General features: G+C 43.5%; 1 protein-coding gene across 2 annotated transcripts in view; it reads left to right on the forward strand.

Annotated features, from left to right (window-relative positions):
* Positions 1–27,061, forward strand: part of LOC126175884 (acyl-CoA-binding protein-like) — an 88,712-nt gene that overhangs the window by 35,024 nt on the left and 26,627 nt on the right. For both annotated transcript variants that reach the window (XM_049922928.1, XM_049922929.1), the window contains exon 2: positions 14,799–14,864. In XM_049922928.1, the coding sequence (XP_049778885.1) occupies positions 14,850–14,864 (15 nt within the window). In that variant the 5' untranslated portion in view covers positions 14,799–14,849. The remainder of the gene's footprint in view (positions 1–14,798; positions 14,865–27,061) is intronic.

Here is a 27,061-nt window from a genome sequence, read left to right on the forward strand (position 1 = left end):
TCTCTCTCTCTGGTATTGGGGCAGGGCGGTGAGTGTTTGGGTGTCTCCCACTGTAAGCGGTGTTCGGAGATTCCCGATTCACCTCCCTGACCGAAATCCTCTTTTCTTCCCCTTTTACTCTGTTTTACCCTTTCTTTAAGGCTTGGTTAGTCTACTTTTCCCATACTTACTTTCTACATTCTAGCGGTTGTACCTTTCAAGTCACAGGTGGTCTTGCCTATGCTGCTTCAGCATAGCGTTGGGTTCGTTCTCTTGCTGACTTCCCTCGTTTTGTTTTTACCATTAACATGACTGCCCCTTTACGTTTTTAGCCTTTTCCCTTTTATTATTCTGACTTTCTTGCGATGTCACATTAGCGGAATGGACCACATTTGAAACAAGGGACTGATGACCTAGCTGTTTGGTCCCTTAAACCTCAAACAACCAACCAACCAACCAAGTCTTTCATAGTAATGACGAGTTTTCTTTATACAATATTTAATTCTTGGACTGCCATTTTTTGCATAGATTACGTCGCAGAGCGCCTGAGACATAAGCAGAGCCCGAGGCTCTGCCCGTAGATGCAAGCTTGTGTGTGGTTGTGCTCCGGGGTTGCTAATGGAAGTAAAACTCCCCTAATGGCAGGTGTTAAGTGTTACTTCCCAGAAGTAGATGAGGTGAGGCAAAGAGTCGGTCATTACTCTTCACGGCGGCAAGATAACTGAATGCCAAGTAACAAGCCACCTGTGACGGGCCATTCCGTCATCTCATTGAATAGCGTAATCTTCGCTTGAAACGTTTCCGCTGCAGTTTCTTTGATTCCTACCGTTTCATTTAAAAACGGTGAAACAGTCAACAGAAGTTGATATGTTAGGACGTAAGTCATGCCTGCAGTGTTAAAATCACTGAAGTACAGTGAAAGGTTTTCGCGTTAAGACGTGTGGACTATGACCGTGCCAGCTAATGACGAGAGCCGAACGGGTGCATTAGAGATGTGCCGAAGGAAGACGTTTAATGTACCATGAACAAGAGAAGTACCGTAAAAAGACAACCAATGTTTCCCGTATAGAAGTTACCATCAGAAGTTTGCCTCCTCTTGTCAGTCAAATATACCATCAGTTCCTTGGCCACATTTTGAGGTGTAATTTAGAAAAGACAATCTTGCAAGACAGTGCCAAGGCAGAAGACTACGAAGATCACAGGAGTCTCTCTTCACATTACATTAAGAGGTGAAGATCGCTGTGGATGAATACGCCTAGTCGAAGACTCAGTTAAGTAAAAATGAAATCAGTCATACTCGGAGAAGAGTAAACAGACTAATGATTATTTCAGACAGACTAACAATCTGGGGACCGCGTTTGAAACACAGCACTAATTATAATGGAAGATTTTGAAGATAAAACAGCGTAACATATATTCTTAAGTTCCATGGCTGGATGATTGAGTGTCGAAAAAGAAAAACAGCGCTGGTTTAGATGGTACATTGGTTATACACTACTCGCATTCGCGAAGAGCTGGGTTTAGTTGTCCGTCCGAACATTCAGATTTGGTGTCTTCGTGGTTTCCCTATATCGCTTAACGGAAATTACGGGAAAATACAGATGAAGAGTACAGGTTGATTTCTTTCTAAGACCGCACGGTCTGCGTTAGAGGGTTCTTGTGTGACGATCGGGGCAGGGAGGGGGGGGGGGGAGATGGGAGGGGGGAGAGGTGGTGGCAGCTATTTTTCACTGTGATTCACGAAATAATTTGGAGGTTCCTCCTGACAACTAGCAGTGTGTACACTTGCAACATGTACTGGTTTTGTTCAAACTGATACGCACGTTAGTCGAAGCGGGGCAGTATGACAGATTTAGTGGTGGTACTTCTTACTGAAGCTGCCTTTCAGCTTAACTGCCAGGTTGTCATGAGTACTAGTTAAAAAAAATTCCTCTTAAAAACATAATACTCGGGAATAGGCGCCTGCAAGAGATGGCAAGAAAAGGTATTGCACCCTCCTGAAATAGGGATTGGATACTCATAATTCGTCATAAGATTCTCAGCCTCTTCTGGAAGTAATTGTGATAAGACTAAACCCTAAATTTAGCACTGCCCGATTAAAACTGGAAAAGCTGCACCTTTAGCAAGCGCTACATAAGGTCCGTTTGGTTATCAGGATGTTCATGGTAACTCGTAGCGTTTCCTTAGCGTCACGGCAATTGCAGCGTTATTTCTGGCTGGGTGGATACAGACCTCAGACCTCAGAAGAGCATTGCCGAAGTAGTCCCCAATCTTGTAGACATAGCGCGACGTACGGCCATCGCGTTAACAGTTCTGCTGTTCATTAGACATGACTGAACAAGAACGTATCAAACTGAAGAGTGCGGTATTGGCTCAGTCGTTGGTTCTTAAGTCTGTTCTACCGGTCAGTTCGAGGATTGTTTCGTAAGATTTCTCACATTTGTCCCGTTGAATGCTGGCCCTAGGTTACATATCACCCAAATACATAAAATATAGCTTTCAAAACATCCTGTTGAACTTAGCCATAATAAATGTTAGTGTCATGAAAATAAGGAAAGAAACCCATTGGCATAATTAGACGTGAAGTTTATCAAAATAGATGGTACCACAGCTGAATAAGCCTTTCTTTTGTTAATGTTCTGTTTCTCTGCTAAAAGGAGTACTAAAGGAGGACATTTTTGCTGGCTATTTTTTCTGATATCCAGTAGGTCTTAAATGGATATTTTACTGTTCCAAACGTGTTTTCAATATCAACCTAACGTTGAGGTATGAACAAAAATAGATTTTGCAAGTGTTTTCTAGCTTTATTTCGTATTTCGCTGGATTTAATATTAAAAAAGTGGACTTTGCAAATACATATACCTGTAGTTCGTCAAATTAATATCTTAGGGCCAACACATTACGTTTACTCTATCCAAATTAAGTTCTTAGAGCCAAACGCATTTTCCAATCTTTCGAAATATACATAAAAATGGCGATATAGAATCTTGCCCCCGTTTGGATAAATTTCGGGGAACGCCAGTGGACCTCCGCATAGTTCTGGAAGTGAATTGTGGATTGCGCGGTCCTTTTCTTAAGAGACAACGTCATTGATTTAACGACGCATAGCTTTCTAGCTCAGCATAAGCCGTGCGCAGTGAACACCAATATGAGATTTTTAATATTTATCACCCCGTGTACCCGTGCATAACTCGCTTGTGTTGAACTTTGCATAATAGGCAGTGAATATTGCTTTTGAAGACATATTTGATTTTTGTGGAAATAAATATTTCCTTGTTCAGATTTTACATAGTTTTTCGCGAATAGAGAGAGATCCTAGAGAAACTTGCATACTTCTGCCTCGAGAATAAGCTCGCTCAGCCAGTTACACGGCGTGGGATGACTTAAGCCTCAACTTCGAACCAAAATCAGTGCAGCTTTAAGTTTCTTAAGCTATTAAGCTTTTCCCAAGAGGAAGTCATTACAGTTGGTGGCAAAAATTCTAGTACCGTCCACGATAAATTACAATAGCATCTAAAGCATTTCAATCAGCAGAGGTAAAATATCACCTATGGAAGAGCTGAATTTCTTAAGTACAGAATAAGTCTCACTTAGTCTCAACAGTGTGTAATCAGGTCAGATTTAATTAAAAGCAAGTAATATTTATGTGCCTAAACCTCCTGTGAAAGCCGTATTATATTTTTAATACATGGTTGAATGATTGACATAGAAAAGGAGTCACAAACTTAGTATACGAACAAACTAAGATTTTTAGGAATCTGCTTTTTATGCGAATACGGCGATAAGTCCAAATGTTCGAATCTAATTTGTTTTGTCCTGCCATAGCACTTGGATACCTCTTGCACTACTCGTAATGCACGTGCTGTGATGTTAAGGCATACTGATGAAGCACGAAATGAAACAATTTACGAGGTGCATTCAAGTTCTAAGGCCTCTGATTTTTTTCTCCGGACTGGAAAGAGATAGAAATATGCGCATTGTTTTAAAATGAAGCCGCGTTCATTGTCAATACGTCCCAGAGATGGCAGCACCGTACGGCAGATTTAATTTTACCGCCAGTGGCGAGAATAACTGATTTAAATGGCGACGTTTTCCTTACTTGAACAGCGTGCAATCATTAGTTTTCTGAATTTGCGTGGTGTGAAACCAATTGAAGTTCATCCACAGTTGGAGACATGTGGTGATGGAGTTATGGATGTGTCGAAAGTGCGTTCGTGGGTGCGACAGTTTAACGAAGGCAGAACATCGTGTGACAACAAACCGAAACAACCTCGGGCTCGCACAAGCCGGTCTGACGACATAATCGAGAAAGTGGAGAAAATTGTTTTGGGGATCGCCGAATGACTGTTGAACAGATCGCCTCCAGATTTGGCATTTCTGTGGGTTCTGTGCACACAATCCTGCATGACGACCTGAAAATGCGAAAAGTGTCATCCAGGTGGGTGCTTCGAATGCTGACGGACGACCACATGGCTGCCCGTGTGGCATGTTGCCAAGCAATGTTGACGCGCAACGACAGCATGAATGGGACTTTCTTTTCGTCGGTTGTGACAATGGATGAGACGTGGATGCCATTTTTCAATCCAGAAACAAAGCGCCAGTCGGCTCAATGGAAGCACACATTCACCACCACCAAAAATATTTCGGGTAACCGCCAGTGCTGAAAAAATGGTGTCCATGTTCTGGGACAGCGAGGGCGTAGTCCTTACCCATTGCGTTCCAAAGGGCACTACGGTAACAGGTGCATCCTACGAAAATGTTTTGAAGAACAAATTCCTTTCTGCACTGCAACAAAAACGTCCGGGAAGGGCTGCGCGTGTGCTGTTTCACCAAGACAACGCACCCGCACATCGAGCTAACGTTACGCAACAGTTTCTTCGTGATAACAACTTTGAAGTAATTCCACATGCTCCCTACTCACCTGACCTGGCTCCTAGTGACTTTTGGCTTTTTCCAACAATGAAAGACACTCTCCGTGGCCGCACATTCACCAGCCGTGCTGCTATTGCCTCAGCGATTTTCCAGTGGTCAAAACACTCCTAAAGAAGCCTTCGCCGCTGCCATGGAATTACTGCGTCAGCGTTGTGAAAAATGTGTACGTCTGCAGGGCGATTACGTCGAGAAGTAACGCCAGTTTCATCGATTTCGGGTGAGTAGTTAATTAGAAAAAATAGGAGGCCTTAGAACTTGAATGCACTTCGTATTTCAGTGCATGTAACGAACTGAAAATCATACGATAAATGGAACACTTATTATAGCTCGATTCGTCAAAGAATGTATCAAACCTGCAATGCTGCCGGAAGCTAAGACCTGGAGCAAATACTGTACTTACTATAGATGTAACAGTAGAAGACAGAACGCAGTTTCTTATATTCAGTATTCGATTTGTAGACACGGAAAAAGGCATTGTAAGAGAGTATGGTTCATCAGAATTCACCGTTAATGTGGTTGGCCGTAGTCTGACTTCGTCTCAACTTCTTATGGAGCCGCGTCTTGTACGCAATCTGTGAACGAAGTCTGTAATATCCGTACTTCGTTTGCGAGCTTGAGCTGTGTGCGTATTGTGTATATCAGGCGGAAATGGATGGGCGAGGAGAAACGCCCGGCATTTGCAAAAAGGTCGTAACGAAAAAGGACCAGAAACGATCGGCCAATGTGTCAGACCAATGGCGGCGAATCCAATTTTCGGATCAGCTCCCAAAGAGCTACGCTAAGCAAGTGATACTCGCTTCCATTGAGGTGAAAGTGTAGTATTTGCGCTCGCATTGTGGAGACATACATCATGTAAGAGGTCGAAGCCCTCATTTTCTGAAAAGATAGGAGTATTTTATACACCTCGCTTGAAGGAAAATTCAACCATTGCGGTTTACTTCTTTCGTACCTCGTGGCAGATGTTTCTTCAGCCAACATTTTCTGCTGAGTGCCCACGGGAACAGATGTCCCATTTTTGTGTAGCTCTGCGATCTGATGTCCGTTTATAGTCTATTTGAAGCTAACAGGCTCATTGTGTGACGTCTAAAGAACCAAACTTCTAACTTCTAGAACCGGCTTTCAAAGAGCAGACAAGGAATATTCTACTCGTCTAAGAGTGCAACCAATAAACCTTGAAGCAGTTCTTCGTCAGTCACTACATGCGCGAATGGTACAGCAAGGAACCATAAAATAGGGTACAATAACAAGTACCCTCTCCCATGTACTTCAGCGAGTTATGAGAATGGGTGAAGTAGTGTTAAAATATTAATCTTTGGTTGGCATCTGCATGCCACTGGAGCGTTCCCTTCTGGAATGCAGACACTATAAAGTGTCGGGGCAAAGACTGACTGACTGGTTGATATACAAAACAAGGTCCTAAAATTCGTTTACAAATTCCTTCAGTTGTCAAGACGATAGTTACATACCGTGCAGCATTCTTTGTTATTAAGCTACAGTTTTTTCTACTCTCACTTTCTATGTCATTTCGTCGTTAAATATATTACGCAAGCAATCGTATAGTGCAAGGCGGAGGATACCTTTTGTCACTGTTATTTCTTTTCCTGTTCCACTCACGAATGGAGCCAGGGAAAGAAGACTGTCTACATATTTCTGTATCAGACCAGAACACTCGTAGCTTATCTTCATGGTCCTCAAGCGATATCTGTCGGCGAGAGTGGAATCCTTCTTTCGTTTGTCGAAAGTGTCTGTTCCGTGTTTTCTAAATAGTGTTTCACGAAAAAGTGTCTTCTACCTTGCAGGACGACTATTGGAGCTCATGGAACATTTCCGTAATACTCGCGTGTTGTTAAAACCTGTAGGTAACAAATCCAGCAGCACACGTCTCAATTGCTTAGATGTCTTCCTTCAATCCCACCTGGTGCGAATCCCAAAAACCCCAGTAGTACTCGAGTATGGGTCGCCCGTGCTCGTTCTATTTCATGCCGCTTTCCAGCGTTTCGTCTAAATATTTAATCGTTGTGACTGTCAGTGTAGTGCTAACACAGTGTTAGACAGTTTAAAGATGGTTTTTCGTACTTGTTTGCATTAACTTCAAATTTTCTCACATTTGGAGCAAGCTGCCATTCATTACACGAAACAGAAATTCTAACAGAGCACCTGAGTATAAATATCGTAATATGCTCAGATACGTTCTGTGGCGTACGTGTAGTGCAATAAAAGTATGCAGCAGGAATCTACAGGAAGGCGGTTCCATCCGTAAACGTACGGGGCATTAATTCAGCAGCGGCAGCTGGAGGCGGCAGTCTCCTGTCAGCGCCAGCTCGCAGCGTGCTATCATCTCCTCGTCGTAGTGCAAAGGATGATGTCAGCGGGAACAGGAGCAGCAGGAAGTAGCGAACAAGAAGCTGCGACTGGGCTTGGTAGCGGCACGTCCCTTTCAGCCCTGTTACTGTGGCTGAAAATAGGGCATAGGGCATAGGTCATAGCCACAAAGTTTCCTAGTAAAGTTAGGATTTTGGAATGCCGCTTCCAATAAAGGTGTTTCCACCAGTCCCATTCGTCACCCCCTTAAGACGCTGTCCCTTTTGGAGCTTCGTAAATGGTGTAGAACTGGGACTCGGTAGTCAACGGACCTTCATCGCAGATTTAAACCAAATAAATTGAGACAAAACTGACCCACTATGACACACGACGGATCAGAACGCTATTGTGGAAGCAACGACAAAAAACATGCCGAATTTAAAGGAAATCCCTAAAATGGGAGAAATTTTCAGAACCTCGAAATTTAGGGTTAACTTCAGTGCGAGGTGCTTTTAATGTAGTGCACAAAGAAACTCTCGAAATCAGCCATAAAATCCAAAAACATTTTGACCGTATCTGAACGGCCACAACTATACCTTCACTGCGCCATAACAATGGTAATGTTTTTGATAAAATTATTGGAGATATAAGGGATCAAAATAAGATTTTTTAAATAAGTCTAGACCGCAAGGCACGTTTATTAAGATGACCGGTTTTGATCATCACGTCTTCAGACCTTCTGCCAAATTTATCGTAAATTACTGTGAATGGAGCAGGAACAGCTATTGTCATTGAGTGGTTCCTGCTCCGTGCACAACCATCGACTCCCAGTATGGCTGTAGGTCTGAAGATGGAATGATCGAAACCTGCCATCTTTTAATAAGCGTGCCTTGCGGTCTATACCGTTATTACTTTCATGGTAATGTTCTATTGTATGGAACTGGGACCTAGAAACGACAGAGATGCTTCGTCCCTGCCATAGCCCTCAGTGGTACACAACCCCACAACAGGCTAAAACACTCCACTCACCCCACCGCCGCTCCACACCGAACCCCCCCCCCCCCCCCCCCCCCCGTCTCTCACCAGATAAGTGTAACCCCAATGTTTGCGTGGTAGAGTAATTATGGTGTACTCGTACGTGGAGGAGGTGTCTGCGCAGCAATTGCCGACAGAGTGTAGCCGGGGCGGAATAAGGGAACCAGACTGCATTCGCCGAGGCAGATGGAAAACCGCCTTAAAAACCATCTACAGATTGGCTGGCACACCGGTTCTCGACACTAATACACCGGGCGGATTCATGCCGGGGACCGGCAATTGCCCGGAAACCAGTGCGTTAGACCACACGGGTAACTGGGTGGGTACATGGTACGAGAGGCGTTTGGAAAGTCCGTGCAAAAATAAAAACTGCTAAAGTGTTAGAGGTAAACCTTTATTTTTCGACATAGTCTCCTTTTACACTTATAAACTTCATTCAACGCTGTTCTAATTTGTTGATCCCTTCCGAATAATAGGAATTGTCCAAGTCTGCAAAATAGATATTAGTTGCTGCAATCACCACCTCGTTTGAATAAAATCTTTGTCCCGCCTGCCATTTCTTCAAATTGGGGAACAAATAGTAGTCAGAGGGAGCGAATTCTGGAGAACAGGGGATGTGAAACGAGTTGGAATCCTATTTCCATTAATTTTGCGACCACGACTGCTGAGGTGTGTGCTGGTGCATTGTCGTGATGGAAAAACTCTTGCAGTCAAATAGCAGGCGTTTTCTTGCAGCTCGGTTTTCAAACTGTCCAATAATGATGAATAATATGCACCTGTAATAGTTTCACCCTTTTTCAGATAGTCGATGAGGATTATCTGTTCCAAATCCCAAAAGACCGTTGCCGTAACCCTTCGCCTTTTTTGGTGCAGATTCTCCCTTGGTAAATCATTGTTTAGATTGTTCTTTGGTCTCAGGAGTATAGTAATGTTTCCATGTTTCATACACAGTGACGAAACGACGCTTAAAGTCCTGCGGATTCTTCCTGAACAGTTGCAAACCATTCTTGCAACACTTCACACGATTTCGTTTTTGGTCAAGCGTGACCAATCGTGGAACTCATCTTGCAGATAGCTTTCTCATGTTCAAATGTTTATGCAAAATATTATGTACCCGTTCATTCGAGGTGCCCACAGCACTAGTAATCTCACGCACCTTAACTCTTGTCATCCATCACCATATCATGGATTTTATCAATGATTTCTGGAGGCGTAACCTCCACAGGGCGTCCAGAACGTTCAGCATCACTTGTGCCTATATGGCCACTCCGAAAATTTTGAAACCACTTACAAACTGTTATAATCTAAGGTGCAGAGTCACCGTAATGATTATCAAGCTTCTCTTTAGTTTCCTGAGGCGTTTTGCCTTTCATAAAGTGTTTAATCACAATACGAAATTATTTTTCGTCCATTTTTTGACAATCACTCGACTTCCTTGATTCACACGAATGCCAAACAAATAGACCAGTATGGATGAAACTTGGTGTGCGTTCTTACCAAAGATGCTACTAGGTAAACATGACCTCGATATGCGCCGGTGGTGCCATCTCGGACTTTGCACGGACTTTTAAAACTCCCCTCGTAATGTTAGTGATAAGTGTCAATGAAGCGGAGTTATTTAATACGTTTCCCTGAAATTCCTTCACCAAAGAAGGCGATGTCAAAAATTCCAGAATTCGAATGAAGAATTGCTGCGAGTATGAGTAACTTTGAAGTCCTCACTGTAGTAAAACAGCTTAAATTACTTAGTATCAGATTGTGTACCAGATTCCTTTCTGAGTATGGTGATATAAAATTTCTGTACATAAGTCATATACAACCGCTCGCTCCACCACAGATCCATACCTAAAGATCAATAATCAAGAAAGGAAGTGATAGTAATCGGAGAACTACAGACGGGTATCCGTGACGTCGATTTGGAGTAGCACTTCGGAACATACACTAAGTTTCAACATTATGAATTACCTTGAGGACAACCACTCTATTGACGGCACGGTTTCAAAAAATATCGGCCTTGAGAAGCATAACTAGCTCTTTGTCATGAAGTAATTAGTCATAACGACGGGGGACCTCAAGTACTTCTATATTCCCAAAAGGCTATTGACAGCGTTCCTTACAAGCGACTTCTGATCAGATTGCGTGCCTACGGAGTATAGTCTATTGCGCGGCTGGATTCGTGATTGCTTGTCAGCAAGGCGACAGTGTGTAGACAGTTCGCAGACGGTACTGTCCTTCACCAACTAGTAGTCAATAGATCAAAACAATTGCAGAATGATGTAGACACTATCTCTTTATAGTGCCACAAGTGGAAGCTTGACCCTAAACATTCCATACGAATACTAAAAGGAATCTGTTAAATTTCGGTTGCACGATAAATCACACAAACGTAAAGACTGTCAATTCAACTAGAGTTAAAATGACGAACAACTTAAACTGAAACGATCACTTCTATAACGTTGTAGAGGAGGCAGACCAAAGACAACGTTTTGCTGCGCTGTAAGATGGATCGACACGAAGACGTAACAGCAGCACGGCAGAAAGAAGCCTGTGATTGAAGTTGCCCGATTTGTTGGTGTGTCAACGCCAAGTGCCCAAGTTGTGCACAAGGAATCATGAACTACATTCTGCCATGTAATACTACGTAAGAACATAATTTTAGAATGATCCCCGCTGACAGGAACCGAAGCTTTTTGCGCCATGTCGATGGCAGTCGATTTCAAAAAAGAAAATGCTGCTATCTGTGGATGAAAGTCCATTTCAGTCAGCTGAGCTGCATGCATCGGACATAGCGAGTCTTGCACCTCGCCAAAGGTCATTTCTAATACCGCCAGATAAAGCTGCACGTCTCCAAGGGCCAAGGAAAACAAACTGGGCAGTAGCTGAGTGGAAGCGCACAGTGTGATCTGAGGAATCCATATATGGAATCTCTTCAAATTCTGTACGGCGTCGGGTGTACGAATGGCCCAATGAGGCCCCCCTTTAAATCGCATTGACTTAGTGATTTAATTCAGCCCAGAGATGGTTCTAAGATGCTTTGGTGTTCTTCGTACCATAACTTGACCCCACTCATTCAGATTATCGTGAACACGAACACATTGTTGCTCTTTCTGGTACGTCTTCATGATAAATACGCTATGGACATTCCTGTCTTCCAAGATAAGCTTTCTTCACAAGGCAGCACGCACACTTTCCTGGCTCGATGAAGATTTATGCGTTGGATCTCACTTTGACTATTCCACTAAATCACTCAATCTTAATTCTGAAGAAAATGTTCGGGACTATTTGTAACAGCTGGTGAACCGTACCATCAATGTCCACGGAATCCAATAATGAATGAGTACTTTCAGTCGAATATGACCAGAGACTGTGACAAATGGTGTTAGCGTGAACAAAGGTGGAATGTTTCACAGCTTTCTGAAGTCTCAAGCTGCCTCTCCAATAAACTTATCGGGTGGAGGCTTAAGCTGTTCAGAGTAGCTAGCTATACTGCCAATATACAGCCACACACTACCGTGTGACGTTTCCTCAGCTTTTCGTATATTTTGATATTTGAAATGGTTTCGCCATAGTTAGATTTTTGAAACCAAAGATAGTCCTCGCGAGTCGGGTCAGCTTTTAAAGCCCGGTCAACACTCAACGATATGTCTGCGCAGACATCGGCGCAGATGTCTGTACATGCAAAACATCGCTGCAAATGTGGTGTGTTCACACAACACAAACCCCAGTCTACTACTCGCCCGCCATCTGTCGGTGTAGAAAAGAAATTAGTGGCAAGCGACTACGCTCCCCGTAAACGTCAAAAATTTAATTGTTATTTTGAAATATAGAAATGAACTTCTGTTGTGGTCTGTGTTCGCAACTTGTGTTGAGAAAACATTCAGACCAACCGCAGGAAACAGAGAAAGCGGTCAGAATTGTGTAGACAGTAGCTGCTAAAGCGAAAGCGGTTTAATGGCTGTAGCTAATGCAAATTATGAATTTGTGTACTGTGATGTGGGAACAAATGGGAGAGTATCCGATGGAGGGGTTCTGCAGAACACTAAATTTTACGAACTTCTTGTTAATAATTTAAAAATTCCTCAACCTCAACGAATTGCAAATTCACGGGAAATAGGCCTAATGGAGTATGTTTTTGTTGGTGATGATGCCTTCGCAATTTGCAAAGATATAATGAAGCCATATCGTCAAGAAAAATTATCAAAGGAAGAATCTTTAATTACCGCCTCTCTAGGGCACGCAGAGTTGTTGAAAATACATTTGGAATATTGGCATCAAGGTTCCGTATTTTCCATACAACCATAAACTTGAAGCTGGAGAATATTGACACTGTGGTATTAACTTGCTGTGTTTTACACAACTTTTTGCGCAGAAGAAACCCGCAATTTTACACACCATATTAGTCACTGGATCGCGAAAATATCAACGAATGTTCTCTTGAACTGGGCGAAAGATGTGACGAAGAAATTATGCACGCCCTGCAACGTGGAAGAAGTGGACAAATTTTTGAAAGCGCAACAACTGTTAGAAATAAATATAAACATTATTTAAGTACTACTGGAGCTGTTCCATGGCAGGAAGGATTTGTATCGTAATAAAATTTGTTTTGTAAAACATGGACAAGTATATTCATGTTTCTTTTTATAACAGTAGTTAATTTTCTATTATGTTTGCACACAAATATATTCTTTTGAATAAGCTTTTGATAAACGTATGTGAAATATAGTGTTTTACATTGCCTCGTGTTCCATTTCTTCGCACATTGACACTCCAATTTCATGTTCAATTGTACTCCTGCTTGGCCTTGGCGTTTCTTGATCACTAAGAAAGCCAAGGACATCAAAATGCCATACGTTGGCTGGTATACTTGATCTACTCCTACACCAGATCTTCTAGATTTCTGAACTTTGGATAACTCTTTTTCGGTAAACAGTTCGAAACGAATTTTAATTTTTTTATTACTGTTTCTCTGTTTGTCAAGGCGTCAACAGCCCGCAATTTTTCAAGTAGAGCTTTGTATGCTGCTGCCTTTTTGTCTCGGTCACTAGATTCTTTACTTTTAATCTTCCACAAACATGTGTGGTTTCTATATATTTCAATGAATTCACTTACAAATTCTCGAGAACACTGACGAGTATCAGCCATTTTAATGCCCTGTGCGCACAAATACAAACACTAGACTGAGCAAACAGCTGTTTCGCGCCAGATTTGCGGCGATCTCCAGTCCACACGCTCCAACTTGTCTGCGCAGATGTGGTTTGAACCCACAGATTTGAGAAGTTTCGCTCAAACTTCCAACTCAAAGTTCCAGGTTTGCACACACCTCAGGTTGGTGCAAATCTTCTGTCCACACGCAACGATCTGTCTGCGCAGATGTGATGTGCGCAGACTGATCGTTGCGTGTGGACGGGCCTTATCATTTTCATTGGCACAGATTTATTTTTTAATAAACGGGCTTCCTGTATGTATTGAAGTGTTAATACAAATTTGTCATAAAAATGTAAGCTGTTGTTCGTAAGTAGACTAAGTTCTTAAAGTTTTTTTTGTAAAACATTAATTCCCGACATAAATCTGTTTGGTTTTGCCTTTGTTGTGGCATATATGGAGTGTTAAAAAGCTGAGTAGACAAAATTTTTCAAGTCTTCCCTCTCGTTTGAGGCGACTCGTCACAATTTCCTTTTGTGTCAACATCTTCATTCCTACCTATCTTCCCTTACACTTTTTACACACTACAGCTCCTGGTAGTGCCATGGAAGTTACTCCTTCACCCCTCAACGCAAATCCTGTCCAGTCCCTCCCCATCATTTTTTTCCACATGTTTCTTTCTTCGGCTGCGGAGTACCGCATTGCTTACCATTCTAATTTTTAACATCCTTCTATAGCACCATATATCAAACTTTCCGATTTTCTTCCTTTCATCACACATTGCAGTGCCCCGAACTTACATTCTCAAATTCCTTTCTCAAATTAAGACCGATATTTAATTGTAATAATTAGCCAGGAATGCAGAGTGTATAGAAGAGCTAAAAAGCATTTTTATATCTAACAAAAGTGTCACAGGTGCACCGTTTTTCTGCTAAGGATCCATGGTTTTGATGCTAGTGATGCTCAGAGATGGTGTTCGGACTGTCGTGTGATGAATATTGTATGAGATATTGCTGAAAATGTCCACTTACATTAATTCACAACTGTCATCTGAGTGATTACGACTAACACACTCCAAATAATGGCTGCAGCTTTAGCTAAAAGGGCAACCCGTTATGGAGTGTCCAACTACCTATCATTGGCACACATATACTAATCGTGCGATAACGTAAACGGTCGACATTTTCGTCAATACCTGTAATAGTATACCTCACATGGCATTTTGAACAGTCTCTGGGCATCCCTTGCTTCAAAAACTTCATGCGGGGAAACGGTGCTCCTGTGACACTGTCATGTAAGAATGTGTTCCTTTTCATGTTCTCTAAACATTCTTGAGAGCTGTATGCGCAATTTTTTTACACAGCGTATAAGCTTTTAAAATTAACCAGCGACAATCTTATTTCTTTCAGGACTACAGCGGAAGACTGAGCCGAGAGGAAGACAGGCGACACTGAGCAATCATGTCCCTCGACGAGGTGAGAAAGCGTAGCTGCAGCGCAGTTAGATTATTAGCTATAAGAGTTTTACGTAAAACCTGTTTGACTATAGACTCGATCAAACTAAATTCTAGTTTCAGCCTATACGGTGAAGAAATAACTCCTGTTTGGAGGAAGAGTGAGTACACATTCTAGTCCAGCTATTGTGCTTCAGGCTAATAGTTTCGATGACTGACAAATTCAGCTCGTACGTTCCATCACCCAAGCTAATAGTTTCCAAAGTCACTGGAGCTTCGGTAACAACAGCAGTGCCATCTAAGAGTCGGTGTATCCCTTTCGGCTACTATTAGGAAATTGTTTTCAACCAGGAAAATAGTGGAGAAATGTCTCCATCTTTACGTCAACGTATCTTGCTTGTTTATGAATGGCCGACCGGTGTGGCCAAGCGCTTAAAGGCGCTACAGTGTGGAACCGAGTGACCGCTACGGTCGCAGGTTCGAATCCTGCCTCGGGCATGGATGTGTGTGTTGTCCTTAGATTAGTTAGGTTTAAGTAGTTCTAAGTTCTAGGGGACTGATGACCTTAGAAGTTAAGTCCCATAGTGCTCAGAGCCGTTTATGAATGACACTTATTGACCGCTTCGTTGATTTTTTTGTTTTATTGAATTTTGAGACCGGGACTAATTTGCTGTATTAGTAAAGACTTTTTGTCTAATCTCACAGAAAAGTGAAATCTGACACGTCACCTTTGCATTGTGATTTTTTTATAAACATTGACAGTATAGTAGTTCCATTCTGGGTTGGGAAATACGTTTAAGCAGTATTGTTCAGGATACGCTGACCTTAGTTAATTCAGGTTGAATTTTCGACGTATACAGAAAATCAAACCACGTACACGTAATGGTGAAAGAAACTGAAAATCCATGTGCTATTTGTCACGAAACCTAATATTTATAGACGTATCGCTACATTTTTGTAGTGCATACCCAAGTCTGAAGAACATCAAAGTATTGGTTTGGTGCACAAGTTCGTATCGTATCGTTCCAGTAGTGAACCAAGCAATAAAATCCTAACTCTGGAAACACCGTACTTGTTTGGCATCACTACTTGCCAAAAATTATCGAGCGCGTGTCTCACACTTTCTTGCCTCCCTATTGTCAACACAACCATGAAGTATCCCGCACGGCTGCCAGATTTTCATCGACGCGCGACAACCTCTTCCGGCCAAGTGGCCATGCCGTTGGTCATAATAAATTTCATTTCGTCGGTGATCACCAACTTTGATTTCGAACCTTAATTTTATATTTCGCAATAGTCACGGTAGTCCCGCCGCTAGTAAAGCAATGGAATGAATTTGTCACGATTTTCCGTATGACTCGTGTGCGTTGACATCACGTCATAGTAACTACGTTGAATGTCACAAACACCGAAGCGTCGCCGCCGAACGTCGTAGTCAGTCCCACTGCCGTAAAGACGCCACAGATTAGGCACGAAAATTCCTTGTTACGGTTCGCCAGTCTCGTCATTTTGTTGTGGTCGTACCGTCGCTGACAATACAAAATACCCAGTATCTTGAGACGCAACACTTAGATGGATCCCCTTGAGTGCGAGGTCGCAAAAGCCCAATGTTTACGGCATTCGATGTCTACCATGCAGCCGCAATATTGACTGCTAATGACAGCAGGAGGTGGGACTGGAGGTATCCAGTGATGAGCACAGAATGAGGCTACGGAGTGTAGTTGAACTGCGTGATCGCAGATTAACTCACAACAGTGCTACAGTGGTAGTGGCGGTATTACGAAGCATAGCAGTGTCAGCGTTAACAGAGGTTGCGGCCCCGCAATCCCACTCCACAGGGCAGAAGGCCCGCGCCAACAAAAAGTCGGCGAGGCTTGCTAGAGTCCCGCCCAGCGCCGCCACCGACGACACAGTGGCTGCTCTCAAAGCCGCAATGGAGGCAGAGGGCAGCCACGCAGCAGCAGCTCGTCGCTGTTCGTCGGAGCTTCAACAGCTGCGAGAATTGAGTATGGAACTGAAGGAGACACCCGCCCACGACGCCACCTCTACGGTGGTCAAGCAGGGGTGGATGTCCGCCGCTCGTGGTCTCGCGGTAGCGTTCTCGCTTCCCGAGCACGGGGTCCCGGGTTCGATTCCCGGCGGGGTCAGGGATTTTCACCTGCCTCGAGATGACTGGGTGTTTGTGTTGTCCTCATCATTTCATCATCATCCAGGAAAGTGGCACAATTGGACTGAGCAAAGATTGGGTAATTGTACGGGCGCTGATAACCACGCTGTTGAGCGCCCCACAAACCAAACATCATCAAGCAGGGGTGGATGTGGCGACACAGACGGACGTTCCGCCGCAAACGGACGTCGCCCCGGAATCTGAAGCAATCAGGAAACTGGGGAGACGCCCATGGACGTGGCACCGTCCTCTCCTTCCCCACCTCCCGACGGGGAGATAAAGCAGCAGGGGAAACAAGAGGAAGAGGCTGGGAAGCTTCACACCGACGTTACACCATTCCCAGACAGCACCACCATGCCCCAGGTGCTGAGAAGATCGCCACCATGCTGCGGGGTGGGCGCTACAACACGCACAAGGAGCCATATCTCTTTGCGCATGTCGAAGGGGAACAGAAGCCATCACTACCGCATAGGCCGCTTGAACCACGTGGCGGACAACGGGCGACCACGTTCGAATTCTCCACAAAGGAGGACCTGCACATCATCAACGCAAACCCCGTCTTCACGCCGTGCGACTGCGACTACATCCTGGAAGATGCAGTCGTGCTCCTACGGAAGGAGGTTCGCGACGGCGGGAGGAAGCTGTCAGCAGAGTTGGAGGCAGCAATACAACACGCCACGCGCGAAGGGAAGAAGACCCAAAATCACAAATCCCACCGGTAGCATTCCTGCATGCTAGCAGCCAGGATTAACCAACGAACGCGCGAGGATGGACCTCAGTCATCAGGAAACACCTTAACCCTTCCAGCAAGGAATAGGAGGAAAGGCTGTCAAAAGCTAACTCACTCCCCCCTCCACCCTCGGGCCAAGGACAAGGCCCGTCAGTAAAGCGTCAGCTTCAATGTTAAACGAAGCAAACATTGCATTATATGTAAAACAGCAGTTGCCGAAGTTGACATTTCGTCAGAAGGAACCCAAGGAATTTCGCAGACTGGGAAAGTGGCAAACGAAATACTAGCGTTATTGCAAGATGAGTCAATGGAATGCGTGGTTTCGTATACACTCGACTGTGTTGGCAATGCATATGGGGAGCACAATGATTTCGATGCGTCCTTAACAAGTTACAGTGATATCGAAACAGTTGAGGAGCCACGTAGTTAATCATCCTTGTCGGACAAGTAGTCACATATCCTTTCCAGTGAAATGTAGTAAAGGACCATCTTTGTCCAAGGAGCGTGTTCTAAACACAAGTGTGTCAAAGATCATCCGCAGCATAATAAAAAAAAAATTGTAAACAATTTTGAACAAGTCCGCAGCAATATGACCGTGTAGTGCATAAGAAAAACTACTGATGTGAAGAGGACAGGGCGCACTCGCATTTTCGTAAGCTGCTGTTTGCGCGTTTCAAGAATGCTCCAAGCAATTTACGTTGGAAGTGCATCAAATCGCCCGCGGCATAGATGAGTGATTTCAGGGGAAGCGGGGCATGGCTGCGTAACGTAAATGCTACAGAACTGGAAGACGTGCGATAACAAAATTCCAAACAAAACGCCAACCTGACGAATGCACAACAAACCGCGGAATCGGCACGAAAATTTGTATGTGGGTAAAAGCCTCTTTCAGTAAGGAATTTTACATTTCCGACCAATCGGGATTTGAAAAGGAAATTCACATGAAAAGAACCCTGTAAAGTAGAGATACTAAGAAAGTTATAAAGATCAACTAACATCAGTGCCTTAAGCATTCGTATACAATACTCCCGACTTGTTACTCTGGATTGTAAATTGGCTGGAAACTTATTGTGTTGCAAGAAGTTGGCTTGCAAGATCAGTAGGAAATACTTACGTTACAGCAAGCAAGAGTGGGAAAATGGACACAAGAGAACTGAAACTAAGGTATGAGCACTGCTATTGCCCAATAGCTGGTCAAAATAACTCGCTTTTGCTTAATTCCTGGTCTGCGGGTAAAATTGATACTCCCTTACAGCAAACTATCGCTCTTGAAAAGTGACATTGCAGTTCGTACCACCTGGAACGACTGGACAAATTCAGCTTTTTTTTTTCTTTCCCGTGTCTATAAAACATATCGTCACACTATATGCGGCTGCATCTTAGAGGATAGCTAGTTTCACGATAAGCTCTGATAGACTGTTTGGCTTTCGGTTGCATGCCATCACATTCCATCAGTTCTCATTACCATGTTACACCAATATTCTATATGCGTCCTTTGAGTGGATACCTAGTTGAACGTTGTGCACGGTTTGTAACTCCCAAAGAGTTCGCCTTCGATCTTGATGGTGCGAACCTTCGTGATCACTGTAGTGCGCAGTTTTTCATTAGGTGATCATGGTGCAAGTTAATGGTTTGTTCTGAACGTTTCTTGAATGTCGACGATGCCCATTTTGTGAAGTGTAATAAATACAACCAATAGATGGTTGATCTCTGCACCTCCTGGACACTCATTTTGTCGCCCTCCTGAAGCACATGGTGAGACGTTAGCAGCTAATATTTTTCCTGTCGAACTGTCAACACAACACTTACAAATGACCGTTACTAAAGATTGAATTGCAGTTTAATCACGGCCACTGCTCCAACAAGAGGTGCGTCTGGCCCTAATTTTTGTCCGCTGAAATCCGCACTCTGCTTTGATAAGAGTTAAGGGTGGACGTATTTCAGTGACCGGTCACACAAAATTTAAACTTTTTCACATAATAATGGTATAAAACATTTATGTAGAAAGCTATTCGATAAAAAATTTCGTATCGGATTTTTAACATTTCAGCACGAGCCTCTTGGTTCGGTGAAAAACACTGTCATAATTTTACTGAAGCAGATTTTGTGAATTTTTCTGTGCATCATTTCTGCTGCTGTGGTATGTCAAATGGAGTCGTGTCAAAAGTGGTTACATGTTGCATAGTGTGAAATGTTAAATTAAACAGTTGGTTTATCGTGCGTACATCAGTTACCACAATGCTAAATTACGTCAACGTGTTACTCATGTCATTGTAATAAGCATTTTGTCGTGTACTTCTAAAGATACTTAACACAAACGTTGACGGTTTTACCAATTGTATCTTAAACATTATGTATGGCGTATGTGATTAACAAAAATCAGTGATGTTATGATATGAAAGAATCATGAAAGAAGGTTGTATACATGGAAGAACCCTGGAGATACTAGAAGGTATCAGATTATATAATGGTAAGATAGAGATTTAGGAACCAGGTTTTAAATTGTAAGACATTTCCAGGGGCAGATGTGGACTCGGGCCACAATCTATTGGTTATGAACTGTAGATTAAAACTGAAGAAACTGCAAAAAGGTGGGAATTTAAGGAGATGGGACCTGGATAAACTGAAAGAACCAGAGGTTGTAGAGAGTTTCAGGGAGAGCATAAGGGAACAATTGACAGGAATGGGGGAAAGAAATACAGTAGAAGAATGGGTAGCTTTGAGGGATGAAGTAGTGAAGGCAGCAGAGGATCAAGTAGGTAAAAATACGAGGGCTAGTAGAAATCCTTGGGTAACAGAAGAAATATTGAATTTAATTGATGAAAGGAGAAAATATAAAAATGCAGTAAATGAAGCAGGCAAAAAGGAATACAAACGTCTAAAAAATGAGACCGACAGGAAGTGCAAAATGGCTAAGCAGGGATGGCTAGAGGATAAATGTAAGGAGGTAGAGGCTTATCTCACAAGGGGTAAGATAGATACTGCCTACAGGAAAATTAGAGACCTTTGGAGAAAAGAGAGCCACTTGTATGAATATCAAGAGCTCAGATGGAAACCCAGTTCTAAGCAAAGCAGGGAAAGCAGAAAGGTGGAAGGAGTATATAGAGGGTCTATACAAGGGCGATGTACTTGAGGACAATATTATGGAAATGGAAGAGGATGTAGATGAAGATGAAATGGGAGATACGATACTGCGTGAAGAGTTTGACAGAGCACTGGAAGACCTAAGTCAAAACAAGGACCAGAGAGTAGACAACATTCCATTAGAACTACTGACAGCCTTGGGTGAGCCAGTCATGATAAAACTCTACCATCTGGTGAGCAAGGTATATGAGACAGGCGAAATACCCTCAGACTTCAAGAAGAATATAATAATTCTAATCCCAAAGAAAGCAGGTGTTGACAGATGTGAAAATTACCGAACTATCAGTTTAATAAGTCACTGCTGCACGTGAGGCAATACTGACCCTACGGCTTATCTTAGAAGCTAGATTAAGGAAAGGCAAACATAAGTTTCTAGCATTTATAGGCTTAGAGAAAGCTTTTGACAATGTTGACTGGAATACTCTTTCAGATTCTGAAGGTGGCAGGGGTAAAATACAGGGAGCGTAAGACTATTTTCAATTTGTATAGAAACCAAATTGCAGTTATGAGTCGAGGGGCACGAAAGGGAAACATTGGTTGGGAAGGGAGTGAGACAGGGTTGTAGCCTCTCCCCGATGTTATTCAATCTGTATATTGAGCAAGCAGTGAAGGAAACAAAAGAAACATTCGGAGTAGGTACTAAAATTCATGGAGAAGAAATAAAAACTTTCAGGTTTGCCGATGACATTGTAATTTTGTCAGACAGCAAAGGACTGAAGAGCAGTTGAAGGGAATGGATGGTGTCTTGAAAGGAGGATATGAGATGAACATCAACAAAAGTGAGGATAATGGAATGTAGTCGAAACAAGTCGGGTGATGCTGAGAGAATTAGATTAGGAAATGAGACACTTAAAGTAGTAAAGGAGTTTTGCTATTTGGGGAGCAAAATAACTGATGGTCGAAGTAGAGAGGATAGCGTTTCTGAAGAAGAGAAATTTGTTTACATCGAGTATAGATTTGTCAGGAAGTCGTTTCTGAAAATATTTGTATGGTGTGTAGCCATGTATGGAAGTGAAACATGGACAAGAGAATAGAAGCTTTCGAAATGTGGTGCTACAGAAGAATGGTGAAGATTAGATGGGTAGATCACATAACTAATGAGGAAGTATTGAATAGGATTGGGGAGATGAGTAGTTTGTGGCACAACTTGACTAGAAGAAGGGATCGGTTGGTAGGACATGTTCTGAGGCATCAAGAGATCACCAATTTAGTATTGGAGGGCAGCATGGAGGGTAAAAATTGTAGAGGGAGACAAAGTGATGAATACACCAAGCAGATTCAGAAGGATGTAGGTTGCAGTAGGTACTGGGAGATGAAGCAGCTTGCACAGGATAGAGTAGCATGGTGAGCTGCATCAAACCAGTCTCAGGACTGAAGACCACAACAACAACAATGATATGCAAAGTCCAAAGAATAGGTTGTCCTAGAAGATTCTAATTATCACGTTGGTTGTTTCAAAATTGCTTAACTAGCTCTGTTACTGCAAAAGAAACAGGAATTAGATGTAAGGCAGATCCATGTACGACGGAAATAATACAAATTTAAAAGTTCGCAGATATTAACGCATATATTTCTCTAGAAAACTGCAGTCGAACCTATATAGTGGAATTCCAGCCTCTGAAATAAAAACTTAAGTTCAATGAAATGTCTTAACAGCAATTCATACTCCATTAGAAACACAGACGTCTGGTGGTCGCTGACATTGACAGATATGCCGCGGAGCATTGTTGATTGCCTGAAGAGTCAAATGTGTCGGCCCAAAGGAGCTTTGTGATATGCTGGGCGCGCCGTACATACATGGTGGTGGACTTCTCGAAAGAGACACCTTACAAACTTCCCCTTCACTGATTTGATTCGTATTGATAGTGTGTGTAAAGTGCCAGGCTTTCACCCTTCACAGCACCCTACTACGGTATTGGGTGACAATGCCTCAACAGCAGATTTTAAGTTTTATTTGTGGGGGGGGGGGGGGTGGTTATTGTACCATCTAAGGGTGGGCACCTGGCTATCTTTGAGGCCTCCACCCTCCCTCCATTTTAACTCTGTCGCCCTTGCTTTGCATTTGTCTCTGAGTCCGTCTTTCCCCTATGTTTTCATATCGCCTCGTCTTTTTGGACTGGACATTTTAGTGCGTTGCAGTGACTGGCTCATCCACTTTTATGCTTGTCATCAGACAGCCCAGACAATCTGCTCTCTGGTTTTAATTTCTTCTTCTGCTTCTCCTTATGGTGTGTTTTTTCCCCATTTCTTGTTAGTTTGTTTCATTTTCTCTTTGTGTGGTTCCCCATTCTTTTAATCCCTCACACTTTCCCAAACTAAATTTGGCTGTTACCTTACCTTGCACCTTATTTGTGTCAGGAAAAAGGGACTGATGACCCTGTAGTTTGGTCCCTTCATACCACAAACCAACAAACCCTCCAATGGAATGTTCACGACCTTTGGTCCCACAAAGAGGATTTACGGCTGCTTTTAGCATTGCAGCGTTCCCTAGTACTCGGTGTTCAGGAAACAATATTATGTTATCACGACCACTTTGAGCTTTCACATTTCTTCCCATTTTGTTTTGTTTTGTCCTTCCCCTGAGGTCGGCATTCCATCTCGTGGGGGCATTATACTGCTAACGGGGATATTGTTGATAGTCAACCCATCTCACTGACCACCCATCTTCAAGCTGTTGCAGTTCTCCTTTTTGTTCCTCACCTGACATTTTCCCTTTGTGCCATTTATATCCTTCCATCATTTTGTCCCCAAGGCGGACATCCTTCAGCTTATTACACAGCTACCTCAGTCATTTCTGCTACTCAATGACTGTAATGCGCATCATTCCCTTTGGGGTTCTCCCAGAACCTGTCAGAGGTGCCCTCTTGGCTGATGTTCTTAAACACTGGAGCACCCACATTCCTTCACTCCTCACACACCTGTTCCCATTTGGACCAATGCTTCTGCACTGCCCAGCTTTCCCAGCACCTTGAGTGGTCTGTTCTGACACCTACTCAAATGACCATTTCTCATGTGATATCCATATGCTCACTCGTACCCCACCTGCATGCACACGCAAATGGCAGCTTACAAAGGCTGACTGGTGGCTTTACTCCTCCCTGGTGACCTTCGAAGGCAAAGATTTCCCCAGTTGTGGTGACCAGGTGGATCTCTCGCAAACGTTACCCTTACTGCTGCAGAATGTTCCATTCGTCGCACTTTCTCTTTGCCTCAGTGTCCCAGTCCCTTGGTGGACTGAGGCATGTTGTGATGCAATTTACGCATGGAGGCATGCTCTCCACTTTTTTAACAATCATGCTATGATGCCAAACTGCAAGCATTATAAATATATGCATGCAGAGTGTAGTCGTGTTCTTAGAGATAGCAAACGAGCTACCTGGATTTCATTCACTAGGTCTTTTAACAGTTCCACCCCTTCCTCTGTCATGTGGAGCAACCTATGACAGCTCTCTGGGACCAAGATCCATTCGCCAATTTCTGGCCTGACAGTAATGTACATAGTCATCGTGGACCCTATTGCTATCTCCAACACTGTGGTCTGCCATTTTGCGGAAATTTTGGTCTCTTCCCACTATCACCCTGCCTTTCTCCAAAAAAAAAAAAAAAAAAAAAATGGGGGTGACTCGGGAAATACCCTTCTCTTCTCAGAATCATTAGTGCTACAATGCTGCTGCCTTCAGTATGAGGAAGGTAGATCATGCTCTCAGTTCATCCCAATCCTCTGCCTCAGGGCCACACTGTCAACATTCAGATGTTGCAGCACCTTCCTCTTGCGGGCAAGCACTTTCTGCTTAATACAACCGCATCTGTTCAGAGGGCACATTTCCCGAACGTTGGTGTGAAGCCACCATCATAATCATACCTAAGCCCAGTAAGGATAAACCTTCAAGCTACCACCTCATATCTCACCAGCTGTGTTCGCAAGGTGATGGAAAGTGAGATTCATGTCCGGCTGGTATGGTGGCTCGAGTTTTGAAATTTACTAATGACTGCACAGTGTGGATTTTGAGCACGGTGTTCTGCACTTCATCCTCTTGTCACTTTGTCTGCTGATGTCATGAGTGGTTTTCTGTGGAAATCCCAGACTGGCCAAGTTTTTTCCATTTGGAGAAGGCCTATGACACCTGCTGGAGAATTGGTATCTTCCATGGAGGATACTCTTTACACAGGGGGTCTCTATGGCTGCCTGACCTGTGTACTTCAGGAATTTTAAGAGTTTTCAAGGTGCATGTGGGTTCTGCCTTGTCACACCTTTATCTAGGAAACTGGTGTGCCTCAGGGTTCTGTCCTGAGCATCATCCTCTTTGCTATCACCATTAATGCTATCTTGGCTTGTCTCTTACCTGGCATCTCTGGCTCCATTTTTGGTGGTGATTTTGCCATCTACTACAGTTCTCCACACACCTGCCGCAATGGGCAGCATCTTCAGTGCTGTCTTGATCATCTTTACTCCATGAGCATCGACAATGGCTTTAGTTCTTCCACTGAAGAAACTGTCTGTATGAATCTCTGGTGGGGCAATTGGTTTCTCCCACCATCTTCATATCTTGGGTCTGTTGCTCTTCGATTAGTTGAAATTACAAAATTCCTGGGTCTCATGCTCGATAGGAAACACTCTTGGTCCTCCCACAGGTCTTAAGTGGCAGCACGTTGTACGCAGTCCCTCAATGGTACTTCCTGGGACCCAGATCGAACTCCTCTGTTTGTACCATTCCCTGCTCCATTTGAAACTTGATTATGGTTGCTTTAAGTATCTCCACGTCCGTCCCTTTTATGCCATCTCAACACTATCCACGATTGTGGCATCCATTTGGCCACTGGTGCCTTTTACACTAGCCCAGTTGAGTCTGTATGCTGAAGCTGCTGAACTACCACTGTCCTATCACCGTAACTTTCTCCCCAGCATGCCATTTCTGTGCCATGTGTGGCGACCCATCCTATGCTGCCTCCTTTGATTCCTTTGATCGCCAGTATAGGGTGCGTCCCTTTTCTGTTATCTCCTGGTGTAAGCTTCTGCCACATGCTCCAGTGGCTAAACTTCACACTACCGAACCCTTCACTACCTTGGCTTAGTGAAGTGACCCATGTTAACCTTCACCTTCACTTGCTTCCTAAGGAGACCATTCCAGCTTTGTACGGTCACCTTCAGTTTCACAACCTTCGCATGAACCTTCGCGATAGTGCCTTAGTGTATACCGATGGCTCTCGGACTGAGTGTGGTGTAGTGTGCCTTAATCATTGGTGACCATGTCTTTTGATATCAGCTGCTTGCATACTGCTCAGTATTTACAGCTTAGCTCTTAACCCTGTATCAGACCTCGGAGTACATCTGGCGACAGTCTTCCCAATTGTGTCTTCTGCTTACTCGCTCAGTGCCTTTCAAAGTCTGTGCACTTTACACTGCCCATCCCTTTGTGCAACTGCTCCAGGGAAACTGTCACTTGCTCACTCTTGGTGGAGCCACTGATATTTACGTGGGTTCCTTGTCATGTCAGTCTGCCCGGAACCAAGGCTGCTGACGGAGCTACCAAGGCTGCTGTCCTCGTACTTCAGCCCACTGGTTCCTATAATCCCCCCAATGATCTGTGTTGCCATTTGTCAGGTGGTGGTGTTCCTTCGGCATCGCCTGGTCCTCCCTACATGAGAATAAGCACCGGCTTATTAAGCCTCTCCCAGCACCTTGGGTGACCTCTCGGTCTTCCCTTTGGGAGCAGCTCATTTTACCTAGTTTGCGTATTGGGCACTGCCTTTTTAGCCATCATTTGCTAAATGGTGCTACCCCACCACTTCGTACATTTTGCACCCAAGTTTTAACTGTCCACTATTTCCAGACAGAATGCCCATCTTTAACCATTTACGTTCCCACTTGCGTTTGCTGTCAGTTATCAGCCGTTCTAGGAAATAATGTGCGGGCTGTTGACTGTGTTTCACTTTTTATCCCTCAAAGCAATATGGCGAAGGCCATTTAATTTTTAGTTTTGGACCTCTGTTTCTGTACGGTGTCTTCTGTAGCCCTTTCTCCATGTCAGTCTTTTTAGCTGTCTTCTGTCAGTTGGAATTGACGTATAGTTGTTTAGCTCCTGTCTTGTTCTGTAGTTTCACTTGTGTGCATATTACCCCATTTGTTTTTGCACCCTAAAACAAAACCATATGGTTAAAGAGATTTTATTTGTATGGA

This window comes from Schistocerca cancellata, chromosome 3 (genome assembly GCF_023864275.1).
Source record: "Schistocerca cancellata isolate TAMUIC-IGC-003103 chromosome 3, iqSchCanc2.1, whole genome shotgun sequence".
Lineage (NCBI taxonomy): Eukaryota > Metazoa > Arthropoda > Insecta > Orthoptera > Acrididae > Schistocerca > Schistocerca cancellata.